The sequence below is a fragment of the Leptidea sinapis genome, chromosome 14, assembly GCF_905404315.1.
Source record: "Leptidea sinapis chromosome 14, ilLepSina1.1, whole genome shotgun sequence".
Taxonomy (NCBI): Eukaryota; Metazoa; Arthropoda; class Insecta; order Lepidoptera; family Pieridae; genus Leptidea; species Leptidea sinapis.
The window spans coordinates 14,588,270-14,607,620 of NC_066278.1; the positions used below are offsets into that span (position 1 = coordinate 14,588,270).

General features: G+C 34.6%; 1 protein-coding gene across 1 annotated transcript in view; it reads right to left on the bottom strand.

Moving 5' to 3' along the window:
* Positions 1–16,329, bottom strand: part of LOC126967990 (synaptic vesicle glycoprotein 2C-like) — a 41,830-nt gene extending 25,501 nt beyond the window's left edge. The window contains exons 1-6 of the mRNA XM_050812749.1: positions 16,180–16,329; positions 14,705–14,866; positions 13,717–13,879; positions 12,925–13,046; positions 9,731–9,969; positions 8,743–8,888 (exon numbers count right to left, since the gene is read on the bottom strand). Coding sequence (XP_050668706.1) covers positions 8,743–8,888; positions 9,731–9,969; positions 12,925–13,046; positions 13,717–13,879; positions 14,705–14,866; positions 16,180–16,291 — 944 coding nt within the window. The 5' untranslated portion in view covers positions 16,292–16,329. The remainder of the gene's footprint in view (positions 1–8,742; positions 8,889–9,730; positions 9,970–12,924; positions 13,047–13,716; positions 13,880–14,704; positions 14,867–16,179) is intronic.
* Positions 16,330–19,351: the final 3,022 nt, after the last annotated feature.

Consider the following 19,351-nt stretch of genomic DNA (forward strand, 5'->3'; position numbering starts at 1 on the left):
TGAACATAGATATCCAAAAATTGCACCCCATGATTAAACAATATTTAAACACTTTGTCTGATCTAGGTTTTTCATGTGGCATCAGCAATAATTGTACGCGTATAGAAAAATTATGCAATAATATAACAAAGTCATGTATCGACCACGTCCTAATTCGTGATAATTCTAAGTGTGATATATACACAGCAGTAGTAAACATTGCACCTGCGGATCATTCTATAATCGGTTGCGCGTTACGAGTAACCAGTGCAAATGCACCTCGGTGCATTTGCACTTAATAACATGAATAACTCAAGTTCATACACAGTTCGAAATAAGTTCACTTATGATAAAACTAAGCTACGAGCTGAACTTTTGATGCTGGATTTGGAATATTCTTTATCCTACAACGACCCCAATGATATTATGAGACATATATATAACAAATTTAATTATGCTTACAGCCAATGCAGAATTGAAAGTCCAACTAATATCACTAAGCGAAAATCATGTGAGTGGAGTAATAGCCGTCTGACGGAAATGTGTAAAAACGTGACAAACTTTTTTACATATGGCGTCAAGACATGAATAATGCAAAAAATAGGCTTATATATAATAAATATAGGAATAAAAGAAATAAATATGCGCAAAGGCTCAAATATACGTACACCATGAAAACAGTTTCGAATAATTTTAATAACCCCCGTATGGTGTGGAAAATAATAAACAATTTGACAGGTAAAATCACAAAAAGTATAGATGAAATTTTAATAAGATCCTTTAGTCTAGAACCATTACAATTAGCAAATAATTTTATACAAGAATTTGATAGAAATGTTAAGAAAATCACCAAAAAATGTCACTTCGGAAAACTGCTAAACCCTAATGTATATAATAACATTGCTGACCGCGCTATCTGGATTGGAAAAGCAACAAAGGAAGAAGTAAGTCAAATTAAAAAAAAACTTAATATTGATAAAAGTCCAGGCTATAATGGCATACGAGCCTACGACCTAAAATATATTTCAGAAAAGATGGTCCCAATATTAACACACCTCATAAACTGCTTCATTAAAACGGGCATTTATCCAGACCTGTTAAAGATAGGAATAGTACGACCAATATATAAAAAAGGCGAAAGGAATGATTACAATAATTATCGTCCAATAACAATTTTATCGAGCATAAATAAAATAATAGAGCGATATATTTGTGATAAAATAAATGCTTTTCTAACCAAAACCAATATAATAAACGAAAATCAATTTGGTTTTCAAAAAAACAAGAGTATTTCGCAACTTTTAGAAAAATTCTCTAATGAAATAAATGGTCACCTAAACAATAAACTAAATATATTAGTGATGTTTATTGATTTCAGCAAGGCTTTTGATGTTCTAAATTACGATCTACTTTTTGAAAAGCTCTCGCAAAATGGGATACAGGGACCATTTCTTAACTTAATCAAAAGCTATCATAATAATCGTTGTACATCAGTGAAAGTATTAAACACTAAAAGCACTATGATACCTACACTAAGCGGCTGTGCTCAAGGCTCAATCTTAGGTCCTTTAGAATACTTACTATATGTAAATGATATGTGTGGTGTAATCACAAATCCTCAGTGTACCAATTTGCAGATGACACTTGTTTGGTTGTTGCAAACAAAAACCTTAAATTAGCAGAACATGATATGCAATTAGATTTCAATAATATGTGTATGTGGGCTCATGATATCGGATTGGTTATAAATATTGACAAAACCAAACTTATGTATGTACATTCGTCTCATCATAAAACATAAAATGAACCCGCTATTATCGCCCACCACCACCGTTGTTTCCACAATCCAATACAGACGTGTGATTGTATTAAAATAGAAAATGTACAAGAATACTCGTACCTTGGGCTTGTGATTGATAATAGATTCAATTGGGGACCTCATAAAAACCATGTTTGTGCTAAATTGAGATCGGTGCTTTGTAAACTTGCATATTTAAAATATAAGTTACCTTATAGTGCCCTTAGATTATTTATATATGGCTCTGGCGGATTCCGTTATAAACTACGGACTACGCAGTTACGGAAGGACGTACAAGACATATTTGGAGGATATATACAAATTACAAAAAAGAATTCTTAAAACTATCGTTCCAAATTCTTTTTATAAACACAAAGGAAATACGGACCTTGCACTATTTAAACATTGCAAGGTTATAAATGTCTTTGATAAAGTGAAATTCCGTATATTGTCAGAAATAAATGAATCAAAATTCCTTCGAGAAATTCAAAGACTGCCTCATCTAAGACAATTTACAGGAACAAACATGTCATTTAAATTACTTAAATCTATAAATATATATGGCACCTCCGAGCAAACAACTCCGTCATTCCTCTTTACAATTCGTCATCGTTAAAAAAGTACTTTTTACAAAATCCTTCATTAATATAATTGTATCTGCGGTAAGCTAAGTAGACAACTAATTTGTAATTACTAACATTTAGTTGATAATTATTTTTTGTTTTGCAATTTATTGATTTCTATACTACTTTGTTTAAAATTGTAATTTAACATCTTGTAATAACTGTATTAATTGAAAGTAATTGTTCTTTTCCTTGTAAATATTATGTAATTAAATTCTAAGCGGCTTCACACACAGATAAGCTTCCTAAAGTTATATATATTGTAAGCTATAACTATATTGTATTTTAAATAAATATTCTAAAAAAAAAAATATGCTTGTGTAATATGGTGTCCCTATTATAATACACATTCGCAACATATTGAAAACATTCAAAGATCACTCACCAGACACTTGGCTTTTTTAGCAAGTGAAATAAGCCATGTCCTTAGAGTCAATGCTGTGCATTTCTTTTATAACTGTGCATATTAGTATTGTAAATAATGTTAAGTTTAAATTTGTAATTTGTATTTATATGTACCTATTCTGTTGAAGTGGCTTATAAAATAAATATATAAGGATACGACAGTGGTCTATTCTTGAAACGTTCCTCTTCCTTATCTAAATAAATGATTTACCTAATCAGATAGAAATAAATGAGTAAGTTATGTCTGCGGATGACAGTTCATTCATATTCAAACTAACAAAAATCCAAGTTACGGGTGACGAAGTAAACAATGCTCTATCGGACAATGTATACCGGCTTAGTGCCACCAACCTATTGTCGAATTGCAAGAAAACCAAAATATATCGCACTGAAAGTCAAGAATGCAAGTGTTTTCTCCAACGGAGAGAAGTAAAAATGGTGGAATTCTATATTTCTTGAGATTACTCTTGATATTAAAATACAATGGGGCCTCAAAGGATTGGTTAATAGACTTAGTTATGCACTTTACCTACGCATGTATTTCAAAAAGTAGGTAAACTATTTATGACATTTTATCCAAGAATATTTATTTTGTCGTATTTAATTATTTTATTTTTTTTACCTGTAGATTTTGTCTTCATTTAATTGCATGTCAACTCAATGATAAAATAATGTACCAAGTCACGTTGACAGATATATATATATAAATAATATAGACAAATAATGTTTTTGTTGTGCACATAGAAAATTACAAATAGAAACATCATACACATTATACATATCATCATACATTGTACTAAATAATTTTAATAATAAGAACCAACTAATTTATTCCGTGTATTTTAAATTTCACATCTTTATTAAAAGTAAAGACCCTAGTACCTAACAATGATAATTATATTATTGTGATAATTGGGGAATGTAACTGTCTTGTCTTTCGTGACTCTACGTGAATTTTTCAGTGGATATTGATTATAGCCTCAATTTTATGTAAGCTTGCAGTTAAAGTAAATTAACTGCAATATAAAGTATACTTTTTCCCCTTACTTTAAAGTATACTTTTTCGTGTGACCAGTGAACGAAAAAAAACATGGAAGCTGTCTTGTCATACTATCTACCGTTGATTATTAACGCCAAAAATTCACAATGCTAAATCACAATACAGTTAATTATCACTGCATATAATAAAGAGTATTATTGGTATTGATATCAGGATTAGCTTTATCACTGTTACTTTGCCATGCGCCCAACGTAATGTACGTGATTGGTTATCGGCATGACATGATTACGATAACTAAGAGTAACTGGTTCGCGCACTTAACATATTGTCAATGTTTGTCAGATATGTGGCCGATGTATGCGTTGTAATTATTATGACGTGTACTCACGATATATATTTTAGCTTTTGCCCGCGTCTCCGTCCGCGTGGAACTCGTTTATATCGTAGCCCTTTACAACGATGATACGACTCGCTTGACAGACTCTAGCGGACAGGTTAATGAATAAGGTTTATTCGCTATTTTCGCTATGGTGGTAAATATGTGCTGAAGTTTACCAACAAAGTGATATTACAAATTACAATGCATAATTGTAAATGCATGATATTATTGTTGTTTAAACAACAATATTGTTATTGTTGTTGCATTAGCTATAGTACTTCCTTATACACTACATTAAGCAGAAGCAGTCCCCTCTTAGATCAATCCCTGCCGTTTTTAACGACTGAACCTGTGACTTATTAATGGTCAAAACATGCAAAACAGACCTTAAGACTGCAACCTTTTAAATTCAAACGGGTAGTCAGATGATATTAGAGGTATGCGTGGTATATACATGGATTCACCTCTAGCGCAACCAGTAATGACAGTGGCCTCAACCACATTGTTATGTAACGCTTTTATACGCAACCTGGCCCCGTTGTACAACTTAGGAGGGTTCAGATTACGCAGTAACATTACTGGAGCACCCACTTTAAGGACAAGTTTATGAGGTGGTAGTCCAGGCGAGTTGAGTGCATTCAAGAATTCCACAGGATGCTGAACAGCATCATCCGTATTTACTACAGAGTCCACAGAGTTGTATTGAAGTTCGCTTCAACCTTCTTCCTTCTTCGAACTGCGCCTTCGAACGCCTTCAATAAAGTGGCATTGTTGACAAAAGCTGGGTGGTTCTGAGGACTCAGAATAGCACGTTCACACAACCACTCCGTGGGTATATTGGGCAGGTTTTGGACATCTGGGTAAATTTGGGCTATTAGGTCTTGAACGGTGTGCACAACTGACGCAAGTTCTGGTGGAATTACGATTTTGCCCTCAGTTATCGGATATTCTCCATTCCCTATTTTAAGCAAAAATCGGAGAATTCCCCGGCGCACACGTCACCCTTAAGATGCACTCGCATGATTTGTGTAATGTTTAGTTTTTTAATTAAGGGCCAAATATTTGACGCCTTAATGCATGCTTTGACTTCGTCAGCACGAGTTCCCCTCGGCACTACGGGCAGTCTGACGAAAGTCTCCAGCTAATCAAACTGTGACCCCTCCCATCGTGAAGTTGTTCTTGTCTTTTACGGTTCTATTTAACGCTTCAAAGGCCCCCTTGTGCGACATAATGCTTTCGTCCTAAACTATAATTTTGCAATCGCGCAACACTTGTACTGCGTTGCTTTGTTTTGGGATATTGCACAATGAATTTTCTGTATGATTAATACTTAATAAGTCTGTAAGTAAAGAAAGTAATTCAAGAGGCAGCCTGAAAGCCGTGTGAGCAGTTTTGCCTCCCTCCAGTAGTGTGGCAACGATTCCTGATGACGCGACAGCCAAAGCGATACCCCGGTTATTTCTTGCTTTTGCTAATATTAAATTTAAAAGAAAAGTCTTTCCAGTGCCACCAGGAGCATCTAAGAAAAAAATGTCCGAAATCTCTCTTTCAATACTGGCTAGAATTTGTTGATAAACATTTGCCTGTTCGTCTGTCAATAATTCCTCGTGATGCGATACTACCTCTCCCAGGGCGCAAGGATCATAATTTGTCTCTCGTAGATATTCGCGGTCATCCAGGTTAACTGCGGATCTTTTTGGTTTAGGTAAACCGAATTGATCCAAATGTTTTCCAGCTTGTGCTAAAACTACATCTTCGATCAATATCAAGCATCTGTTAAACACCTCATTCATGAATAACTCCGCAACATTTTGCAATTCTTTTTCAGGTTGCCGTTTAATTTCGTCCGAAAAACTGTCCCTATATTTTTCCCAAAGGCTTAAGGGATAAGTAAGTTGACAAAAACCTATCATTACTGTGAACAGTTTTTAAATATTCGAAGGATGTCAGCCCTCTAACCTCATGTAGTAATAAGCGTAGGTGGTAGCACTCGGTGTTATTTGGATGTATCGTATAGACCCTACCGAGAAAAACGGCAAAAAATCACGTTTGTTTTATGGAACCTTAAATATTTATTTTATTCTGTTTTTAGTATTTATTGTTATAGCGGCAAAAGGATCTGTGAAAATTCAACTTTCTAACTATCACGGTTCATGAGCCTGGTGACGGACAGTCTGATAGACAGACGGACGGACAGCGGAGTCTTAGTAATACTGTCCCGTTTTTGTCCTTTGGGTACGGAACCCTAAAAAATAATCATGTGGGCACTCCATACATGTAACCAAATGTCAAAAAATCTATTTAACCCCCTATTTTTATAGCTCAAATAAAGAGTTTCTCATACACACTTTGCACCCCTATTAAGCTTCTGCCTGCGACTCGGTCCGCGTGGGTCTCGTTTTATATTGTAGCGCCTTACAAACCTCCATACCCCCCATTTCATCCCCATAGGGGATGATTTCCGGGATAAAAACTATCCTATGTCTTTCCCCGGGTCTCAAACTATCTCTATACCAAATTTCATCTAAATCTGTTCATACATACTTTGCACCCCTTTTTAACCCCTTTAGGGTTGAATTTTTTTCAAAACGCTGATAGTCATTTACTTGTATTGTAATATGGAGTCCACACGCAAAGTTTCAAGCCTCTTACTTATAATTTTACTCCATCCCCATACAAACTTTGCACCCCTTTTTAACCCCTTTAGGGGTGATTTTTTTCAAAATGCTGAATTTTTTTTGTATTGTAATAAGGAGTCCATACGCAAAGTTTCAAGTCTCTTACTAAAAATTTAACTCCATCCCCATATAAACTTTCAACCCCCTTTTCACCCTTTTAAGGGTAGAATTTTCAAAAATCCCTTCTTAATGAATACTTGCGTTCTGTAAACTATTTGCTGTGAAAAAATCAGCCTTCTAAGTTCAACGGTTTGGGCTGGGCGTTGATTTAAGTGAGGGAATCAGTCAGTCAGGACTTTTACGTTTATATATATAGATGATGCCGATATTTCGATCCAATTGCATGAATCGTGTTCTCGGCGGGACTGCGGAGGCGGAAAGAAATTCTTGACACGTTGACACTTGACTCTAATAGTATATCAATCTGTCCACTTGGACCCTAATTCGTTTTGGTCTTTCATTCCGTAATTCACGACACACACTACTGAAGACGTACATATTTTATTTTATTTGGGGAGCTTACAGCAATATTTACAAATAAGTCAAGTAAACATAATTGTAAATGCCAATTACAAGCCCACATTTAAAAATGATCTTTCGGATCTTTTTTTTGCATTTGTATGAGGTGATCAATCATATTAGTGTATACCTTCCTTGGCCGGCAACTCTTCTATGATTCCTCTGGTGCTACAGGAGAATATGGCCGGCGATGGTTTTTCATATTCATTTATTTGCGGTTTCATTTAAAAAAAATGCGTATATTTAAATAATAAATGAAATGGAAATACTAAATTAATTGTCACTAGAACATTTATCAAAAATCACAAAAAGAATGCACACAAAAATTACAAACAAAAATATGTACCTATTTACATGACTTAATCCAATCTAAAATCCTATTGTTACAACACTGAATATAATTTTATGTTTGAAATATTTATATGACGCACTTTATTACAAGCATATAATTTTTATTCCGCGAAATATCGTAATTAAATTTAGTTTTTGGCGAGATGAGTAAATAAAGCAGTGTCTTCTTGCATACGAGTGTTTACAAACTTGAAAAACTAATGCTGTGCTTTTTTAAAGGAATTAAATATGTCATTGAACAAAATCGTATTGCCATCGAGCCAAATAAATACTGGATCACATTTGAGATACCTTTATTGTAAGGTATCATTAGTAATCATTTACCTGTCTATGATTGAACAGATATTATTATTCATAATCTTTACGACTCCTGTTTTTTGGGAATCTAAATTAAAAATAACGTCAAATAAGAAAGGCACTACAAAGGCATACACACATTTGTTTATATAGGAAGAAAAGAAAGAGTAAAAATAAGAAAGAACACTACCGAAAAAAAATTTTAACCAAATTTGTTAGTATCTTACTAATAAGTATTTTAGTTCTAAAATAAAAAGTTGGTAAAATCATCAAACAGTATGCATAATGCCATCCCTTAAATAAAATATATTTTATTGTATTTTCAAATAATTGTACACGTAAAAAGTAATTCAATTCCCCTTGGGACGACGATCCGTATAATTTCTGCCAACTTTATAACACATGAATTTATTTTAAATCTTTGTTGTATCTGTTTTTAAAATCTCGTCCAATCAGGATTCGATCGTACTCACTCGCCTAACCGAACTGATCTGCGTGTTGGGACAGTTTGCCCACTACGGGATGTAGCTTATCGCAGACAATATTAGTGGTGTGTAATAAGTTGCCTGTGTTCAGCCTCATAACGTTCTCGTCACGCATTCACCAGCTTATTAAAGTCAGTCTAGACCACGTACACACGTAAACGTACAAATGTGCCTATTTGGTTTCTAATAATATGATTTGTTATTAATTCAAACACAAGTAATACTTACGTCGCAAAAACACCAAAGAGAAGAATACCATTTAATATCATCCATTTTAAGTATGGTGGTTTCAAGAGTGGGAGCGACTGCATCATAAGAGATTTAACAAAAGATGGCTTCTCCTTTTCACTATTTTCCATCTTTAACCGTTTTATCTGAAAATGTTTAAATTTTGTTTTTTTTATTCTGTAACAGACCCCCCCCATCTGGTAGTGGGGTGGCCCCCACAGTGCGGTTTTCAAGGAACTTTCTTCCACTTACCCCAAAGCTGCAGAATGAGCTTTGTGCTGTGTTTCCGGTACGAAACGACATGGGTACTTAAAAAAAGCGCGTTTGGTTTTTCAAGAGAATGTGGGTGGTGGTGATCACTTAATACTTGTTTGTTCCTCTCATTATATATATCCCGCATTACCTACGCTCAAGGGTCATAAACACATGAACTACCTTGTGTCACACTAACCAAAATAGTACCTACATAATATTTTGTTAAAAATGGGAAAATTAATCGCTCAGTCAATCATAACGAAGTAATGGAAACTTCTTGTCAGGGCAGGGGTACATCAAAGGATAATATGATGTATTATATCCTGTAATTCTAATACGAATTTAACGCCGACTAAATCACTGTCCAAAGAAATTGCTTTTTAATCCAACACAATTGATTTTCAAAGAAAGAAATTTTCTATACTCTATCAGTTCCCAAATACGCTCTTTATAATATAGATGTCAATCAATTTTTAAGTTGGTTTGTTTAAATTCGTAACTACAGTAATGTAATCTACGTACAAATGTTCAACGTTTTATGCAACCCGTTTGTACGTCCTACTCTAAACAAATACCAGAGATCTTCATCAGCGGGACGTCACTTCCGTCATTCCGGCATTCAATAATTTTCAAATTAAAATTCAAGTCATGTTGCAAAGCAAGGGAATTAAACAATAGTTATATAATTAAATACATTTATAAACCTTATTGTAAACCTGTAAATAATACATACCGGAAAATCATCTGGAGATTTGCCCTTATTTGCCGCATAAATAGTTCTCAATACTTGGAGTGATTCATCGTGGTTGCCTTTCGAGAGCAAATACTTCGGACTCTCTGGACCAAAGTACATCAAAACTGAACTTATAATAAATGGCAGGGCATTAACTATTGTTAGAAGACGCCATGGAGTGAAGAAATATGACCCAAAGTCTATGCGAAAATCAAAAGACAAAACTAGCCACGCCAGTACTGCAATCAGAATAAAATAACTAAATAATATGTAATAAAATAATATAAGTAAGAGTAAAATTGTAAAAACTGTTACGGAATTTTTATTATTCGGAATATGGAAACCAATAACAAGAAAAAGTGGGGTAAAATTGGGATATTATAAGTAAATAAATTCTAATGTTTTAAATGGACTTCTTTTGTCGTCTAACTTAACATATCACATAGTTGAGCCAAAATTGTATTAAGTATTACAAGTAATACTAAAATTGTTTTTTTTAACAATTAACTTTTTACGGTTTTGCCCCATACTAGGTCCAAAATCAGGACACCCTCTCAAAATCTTATACCCGACTTAGCCGGTTTAGATCGGATCTACTGGAACTCATTTCATTTCATCCAATCCACATACAGCTCTCGTAGTCACATTTCTTACACTTAACATTTACGTTTATTTTAGTGCTCATCATTATAAACACTCATGACAGCTGAAATATTTTCTTTTAAGAAACTGTATAGGATTTGCAATTTCAACTCGCGCAATGAGCTATGGAATATTATCTGTTCTTAATTGATAATTTTTATTCTTTTTTAATTCTAATTAAAAGGAGATGAGATAATAATTACTTTTACCTCAACGCTCTCTCGTAGTTCGTTACTCTGATAATTAAAGCAAGTAAGTTGACAGCTACCGTAAAGTAGTAAGTACATGCCGTAAAGCTCATTGTCATTCAATCTATACTTATAATAAATTTGTCTAAAATTGATCTAATTTCTATACAAAGAAAAAAATTATTAAAAGCGAGTCAGATGTAAGAAGAGAAATAGAACACCTCCCGATTTATTTGGAATTTCTTATTTCTCTGTCTGTTTGTCTGTTTGTACGGGCTAATCACTGAAACTATTCGACCGAATTAATTGAAATTTTGCATTATGATACCTTACATCCCCGGTCAACATCTTAGATACTTTTCATCGCGGGAAATTAAAGAGTTCCCGTGTGACTGTTAAGCACAAAATTTAATACAATTTGGCAAGTTGATACCTTATATTGCCGGTCAACATCTTAGATACGTTTCATCAAAGTTCAAAGTTAAAAACCTCTATTTACTTATATAGCGTAGTACACAACCACTCATGCACATTATTTTATGCAATTTGGCATGTTTATACCTTATATTGGCGGTCAACACTTTACTTACAATACTTTTCACCCCGGAAAATTAAAGAGTTCCCGTGGGACAGTTAAAAACCTCTACTTACTTATATAGTGTAATACACAACAATTTATGCACATTATTTAATCAAATTTGGCATGTTGATATATTTTGTTGCCGGTCATTACTTTGAATACTTTTCATCCTAGAATATTAAAGAGTTACCGTGGGATAACTAATTAGTAAAGTCTCGCAGAATAATATATAATCATTGAAAAATTGACGAAAAAAGAAAATACTTTCTTTCATTTAAAATCATTATCACAATTTTTACAGGATAACTTTTGTATGGAAAAGGAGGACTAAAAAGCGTACGGGCCACCTGGTGCTAAGTGATCACTGCCGACCAGAGAATGCTCTCTTGCCACACCAGAGGAATGACAAGAGCATTGCTGGCCTTTACCTCTGGATCTACTGAACCGATTTTGAAAATTCAGTGTCAAATATTTTATATGCTATATATTCCAAAAAATGAAAATACATTTTCATAGTAGTTGTATTTGGAAAATACGTCGGAGAAAAAACCATTGAACTCTAAAAATAAATTATATGGCAAAACAAAGTTTGCTGGGTCAGCTAGTTTAATCAATAAGGACAAATATGAGGCATTTACCCTCCCGAATCTACTTGCACGGGCAACTGGTAGTAGTAAGCTATGTCGGTCTACGGTGACTTATATATTATTTGAAATGGATTGGCCATTTCAACTAGTCATGTGTCGATGTGAAAATTGTGATCTTAACTTTTTCAACTTGCATTTGCCAAGATGACGAAAACCTTTTTATTTTAATCCAAAAAATTATGCTTTAAAATCTTTTATGTGGGGATTTATCTTTTATATTAAATTTTCAGCTGTAATAACTGTCTTAGTGCGTCCCAGATCCTTTTTTGAGGCATCTTCAATTCTGTTATTTAGATATTGATTACTTCTTTATTTTGCGTACCGAGAATAAGGGGTAGAGAAGAGACACGATATTCACATTTCCCTTCAAGATTTTCTAGAATTCCCTTCTTCATAAATTTTTCATTCAATAAACTTTTATAAATTCAAGGTATTTGGTAGGTAACTGTAAGCCAATATTTAACTCAAATTCCGTAATGAAATTCAACAAATTGCAGCCGGTAATTGATTCCACAAAGTGACTGTGCGAGGAAAGATTGGAATTGTGGTGGAATTCGGCCGCTGTTATGAACCCGAATAACTCCTCTGAGCACTCGCCGTGGTAATGGCGGTAGAAGATGCAGAGAGAACCCACATCTCTACGCAACGCCAAAGAATCAAGCCGATCGGAGATGACTTGATCGTTGATTATTCAAGCTGCTATTCGTAAAGTGTGCGCTCAAATGGAAGAAGCTGGTACTGGTACCGCCCAGAGGTGAAAGCAGTATTGCGTGTATCCCTGAAATTCGCGAAAAACGATAGAACAAGATTTTTTTAACATATTTAGACTATATTATCGGCTTGATAAATTAATATATTATCTCTGTCTAATTTTAAGTTATACAGCTATTGCGGTTTATGAGATAGATACAATCCGCTGACAGACACACAGTCGGAGGGACGAACAAACGGTTGGTTGCCCTTTGGCCGCGAAATCCTAAACCACGCGAAAGCGAAAACTGTTGTAAATACATTTGACACTTTTTTTTGTAAAAAGTTATAAAATAGGTTATTGAATGCATAATATTGAATTTGTTATCTTATTGATTTTTAAAGTTATTCTCTCGGTTTCATATTGGACGTTCTCAGATCACTTACACGGCACCAACACTGCGCCTGTCATTTGCAGCCCATTTGTTACTGATAGAGCGGTATCTCTATATTTTTTGGGTATGATTTCTCCGATATATGTAAAGGGTATGGCTGCAGGACCGGCTATACTGAAAACAAAAAAGTTCATCTGGTTTGGTAAATGCCGTAGTAGTATCTTATCTACTTAAAAATATGGTTCTTAAACTATCTTCATAAATTATCAAAGTTTATATGTAGACGTTCATATAAATACGATATACTTTTTCACGATAAGATTCATGCATTTAACCATAATTTGTAATCGTTTTATATTCATCGATAGCAAAATATGGTGCTGCATTATCAATAATCCACCGCATCGGTAATAATATAATATAAAATTGTTAAACATCAAACGAAAATTACCGGCCTATGAGACAGTTGTTCAGTATTTCAGACGCCTTTAGGGAGTGTCCTTGAGATAGATGGGATGCAAGATACAGATATGACAAAACAATTGTACAACTTGTCTGCGCAGTAGAGGCAGTTCTACATTGTGTGTCGTTTGAATATATTTCCTCCCATTATCGATGATACCCTGATTCACTCCAGAATTGGCTTTATATTACAAATACTTCAGCATTTGAAAAATCATCAATCAATGAATCATATACTCCAACTGTTATCTAGAAACTTAGCCTTGGCGAATTACTTAGGGAAATAATTTCGCAAAATTGTATTGAAAATAAAGCTAAGTTTTAGATACATATTTGCAGAATATCTATATTAGATAATATTTTATACATATGTATAACTAACCATAATGACACCAGAAATTTCGTCAGAGCAAATGTAAAAAATGTGGGCATGAATGCAGACGCGATGGCAAATATTCCGGAAAGAAATGAACTCAATATCACAATATTTTTCCTTCCACGTGTGTCCACTAAATAACCCCAAGCAAACGACGTCACAACTAATCCTGCAACAATGTTAATTAGTCTATTAAAACCTGATGAAAATAAGTGTGGATAGCGTCGAATTCATCTTTATCTTATTTTCGTATCATGCTATATTCGACCTTTCTGTTGGTACCCTGCCTGCGCAATCCTTAGCCTACAGAATTAAATCGAGATTAATTTCTGTGAGCTAGCTAATGCAAATACAGCAACGTTGCCCTTTAAGTCTTCCAGTGTGAAGGTAGGGTACAATGGAAATTGGTGTAGGTGCGTCAGTACTCCACAATCCCAATGTTTGTAGATACAATGTGCAGCCATTTATTCAAGTTTTGTCTGCAACGTTCCACTTGAATCCTGAGTCGGTTAAGTGACTGCTAAGTAGGTCATTGTAGATCAGAATTAGGTCGAGCTTACGGTTTTGGTTTGAGACAACCTGTTACTATGCGGAATATGTCGTTTCAAAGCTATTGAAGCCTGTTTTGCATCAGCGTATCCGTGCCACATTGAACATATAAATTCGCCAGCCAAACAATATTTGACATTGCCTTTACCTAAGCAGCATATGTGGCACAGTGCCCCATTTCGTGGTGGTAAGACAACGAAGAAGTTATACATGGTAGACACAGAAACAGAAAGTTCCAAAAAAGTCACAAAAATATACTGAAATAAGTGGTATGGCTTCAGTTTGTTAAATTAGGTTGGCCGATCGGAAATTTGCATAAATCTGAATTTTTTAATGAATATTGGCAACCTTAGAAAATATTTAAAATAGTACTGAGAATGTTTCATTTAAACTTAACACATAATCTGTCCTTGTCTGCTATTAATTGAAACTTTAAGTACTTTACCTATGTATGGTATGGATGCGATAAAACCTCTCTGTGTGTCCGACATATTGAGGTCACATTTAGCAGCGGGCAGTACAAATGATAATCCTACTGGTTCTATTATCGTTGCTATCAGGAAAAGTGAGAGGTTAAGAACGTACTTAATGTTGTAGCTGCCAGTGCCTAAAATCAAATGAAGCTGTAATTATAATCAAAGAACTTCTTAAATATATATTATGACATCAAAATGTGAAATTAATATATTTAGATAATTTGCATATAAGACGTGAAATAGTAGATCATTAAATCTTCAGGCGAAGGCAACACCAATACGCGTTCGATAATAATATATACTGTGAGCCGACTATAGAGTTGTTCTAAAATTAAAGATAGGTTACCAAACAATCAGACAAAATAAAATATAATAGAAAAAACATTCAATTTTACGTAATACTTACAACGACCCTACATAAAATATATAGTTACATGTATACAATATAAATAATACAATATTAAGTTACAAATAAAAGTGTATGATTAACTTCATGAAATTGTAACACATTTTGAATTATTATATTATTTGAACTAATAATATAATTTTATCCGCGCTTCGAATTAAATGAAACAGGCGTTAATTAGAATTTTTCATTTTGATAAAATGTTCCGGTCGGTTATGAAATGATTTTTAATTATGTGAAATGTATAATGATGCAAGGGGATCAATCTAATAGCTGATAGCATAGCTTGTAGATGGAGTTTTTTTTGGTGGATATAATGAAGGAGGCAACCAGCTTGGTGAATACATTCAGTTGCATTGATATTCTTGTTTATTTGTCACTATTTGCTCAAATATAGTTCTTTAAATCGTATATAATACTAGCTGACCCGACAGACGTTGTTCTGTTCATATTAAAAAAAATCTCTTGCGGGTGGAATTTCGTAAAATCCGAAAAATTCATAGCTGACCTCTACTCGGCGAAAGGAATATTCCTACCAAATTTCAAGTCTCTACGCCTAATGGTTCCAGAGATATCGTGATGAGTGACTATATACGTGGAAATCTCTTATGTATTCGTATATAATATTATATTGTAATCTAAATTATTTTAAATTCAATTATTTCTTTATGATTTATGCAATATCTTATTTATGGCCCTCTGAAGTCCATAAGGTAGTAAGATGCTATAAACAATGCCGATTGATGGTCCTCACAAGAAGAGTGAAAACTTTTAAGAATAGTTAATAAATTATTTAATTATTTTCTCTCTATCCGATGGTAAAACAAAAGAATTCAAATAGGACAATGATTCGAAACACTAATGCAGACAAATGTAAAAAAACTTACTACTTCCAGTATTAGTTATTTAATTCCAACATTGGAATTTAGGATAAATACGTTCAATGATTGATTACCATCGTGTTGATAATCATCAACAACAGATACTTTTGTCACTGTTGTCAACATTATATTACCAAACTATCTTATATTACTTCACCTGCGACACTCAGAGCATAGTCCACATCAGCCTCCCGCTCATCATCAACATCGCCAGATACTGTTCTTAAATTATTTTCACTCATTTCATCCACTGCTGCATGAATCTTCATAAAATATATAAAAACGCGTGTTTATACGTAAAATACATTCAGTATACTACTGCAAGCAATCGTTGCTAATCTGAATTCGTTGCCATTGGTTGTACGAATTGCGATAACATAATTATTATTATGATCCAGATGAAATAAGCACAGTCAGTCACAAAAGTTTCAGCTGTTATGTTTGTATGTTATAGTAATACTTATAGAATCTACCGTACCAAATGACAAAAATGTAAGTGCGAGTGTTTTGTTAAGCGGAGAGGTGATAAGACCGGTGGATCTGCTATATTTCTTGGAATAACTCTGGATTCCAAATTATAATGGGGCATAAACTTATAACGCCTACTAATCGGCTAAGTCCAGTTAGAAAATCTTTTGTAGGGCGTTGTATATGCTTTTACAACAGGATCCCAGATAATGTTCAAAACATATGTATTATGAAAATCAAAAGAATTGTTATGAAACGTTTGTGTGGTAAAGGTTACCATAACATAAATGCCTTTCTTAATGATACCACTGATTCTGATTAGATCGACCACCCACAGGCTATTAAACAATACATTTTATTGTACGATTTTACTTTGTAACCATATTTTTATATAAAAAAAAGGCCGCTGAGTTTGTTGCACCCGTTCTTCTCAGGTTTGAAGCGTAAATTTCCGAATGCTTGGTAGTTTTTTTGCTTTCAATAAGTGACTTTATATCAACGTCAAATTCAAAGTTCTTTATTTGCCGGAAACATTCACAAGTAAAGTTGTTAAAAATTTAAGAGCAGTTTACAAACATATTTCGTCTTGACAGACATGCAAATATTTTTGTGGTTTCACTTCACAATATTATAAACCTAACATAATCAATAACTACTGCTACATTTAATTTAATCAACGTAAAGCCTACTAAAAGACCCTACAATACACATTTACAATAATAAATGAAATGCTAAGATATAATGTAGTAAAAATAATCACAACAAGTTCAAGTTCAAGTCCAAGTTTTTATTCGTAAATACTATTAGACGTCATACATACTTAACATAATAATTCAATTAATTTATAAATTCATTGTATGAGTAGAACGAGCGCTCAATGTCTCAAACCTTTTGAGTTTATGTTTAAAAGTGTTAAAATTTGACACGCTTGTGATATAGTCCGGAAGTTTATTATAAACCCGAGGGCTCATAGCGTGTATTGTGCGGGAAGCGTTTTCCAGGCTATGTGGGAATGCATTTAGGCAATTCGCGTGTCGCAGCTGGTACTGGCTGGTGTCGCCTCTTTTTTATACCGGTGTAAGTGAGCTCGGGCGTATAAGCCTACCTGTAGTATCACGAGGCTTGGTTTTGTTAATATATTTATTGAAACGAAGAAAGGTCTTACGCGTTGGTTCGACGGTATACCAGCTAGTATGCGAACGGCTCGCCTTTGTAGGCGACAAACTCGTTCAAAGTCCGCGGCGCGTCCCCAGAATTCAATTCCATATTGTACCTGTGACTGAAAGGTTGCAAAGTAACAGGTACGTAGCGCTTTCATTGACAATGTCGAGGATAGTCTTCTTAAGGCGAAACAGCTACGGACTAATCTACCAGATATTTTTTCTTTAAAGTTTTCTTTCAAACTAACACACACACCCACACACACACACTCACCAATACATACAATCACACACTCGTTCACATACATACACACACCCACACACACAGCACATTAAGTTTAGATTACAAATAAATAAATTTTTTGTATGTTATTATTCTTAGTAGATTACTTTACCTTACTTAATTAACTTGTTTATTATTACACCTTATTATTATGGTTTTGCTATGGAAGAGCGGGGCCTCCTACTACAGGCAACTCTTTGCTTAAAAGGAGACCCCAACACTGATTGTATTTTGTTGCATTTGCATTTGTATTTGCATTTGCACTTGCACTTGCACTTGCACTTGCACTTGCACTTGCACTTGCACTTGCACTTGCACTTGCACTTGCACTTGCACTTGCACTTGCACTTGCACTTGCACTTGCACTTGCACTTGCACTTGCACTTGCACTTGCACTTGCACTTGCACTTGCACTTGCACTTGCACTTGCACTTGCACTTGCACTTGCACTTGCACTTGCACTTGCACTTGCACTTGCACTTGCACTTGCACTTGCACTTGCACTTGCACTTGCACTTGCATTTGCATTTGCATTTGCATTTGCATTTGCATTTGCATTTGCATTTGCATTTGCATTTGCATTTTCATTTGCATTTGCATTTGCATTTGCATTTGCATTTGCATTTGCATTTGCATTTGCATTTGCATTTGCATTTGCATTTGCATTTGCATTTGCATTTGCATTTGCATTTGCATTTGCATTTGCATTTGCATTTGCATTTGCATTTGCATTTGCATTTGCATTTGCATTTGCATTTGCATTTGCATTTGCATTTGCATTTGCATTTGCATTTGCATTTGCATTTGCATTTGCATTTGCATTTGCATTTGCATTTGCATTTGCATTTGCATTTGCATTTGCATTTGCAATTGCATTTGCATTTGTATTTGTAATAGTAATTTGATGATTCCACGACGAAGTTTGATCTAATTGAAAACCGAAGAAGGACGCTACTTTAACCTGTTGTAAACGAACATCATTGATATTTACATCCAGCCGCCGCCGAGTCCGAACGGAGAGATCGAAACATAGAAATCTTTGTTAGATTTAACACCAGGCCGTTTCCGCGCAACCATTCAGCAAATTGATTTATTACCGAGTTGAGCTTTTGTTCGAGAGCATCTAGTCCCGGCGCAGTTATCACAGCAGCCACATCATCAGCGTTCATGTATTCTTCGGCGTGCTCTACGATTCTCGGTAAGTCGTTCAGCAGAATAGAGAAGGCGAGATAAGACAATGAGGAACCCTGAGGTACTCCTACAGTCGTATAGAGACCGTCTGACTTTAATTCACTCCCGCTACCCGAGTTCGATTCAGGCAGGCAACGCGAGCACACGTGCCGCGTTATCTGTCCTCCTTCGAATATTTCTATTACCTGCGTTATCGCACTATCTGCTCAGGCCACTTGGGCTAGCTA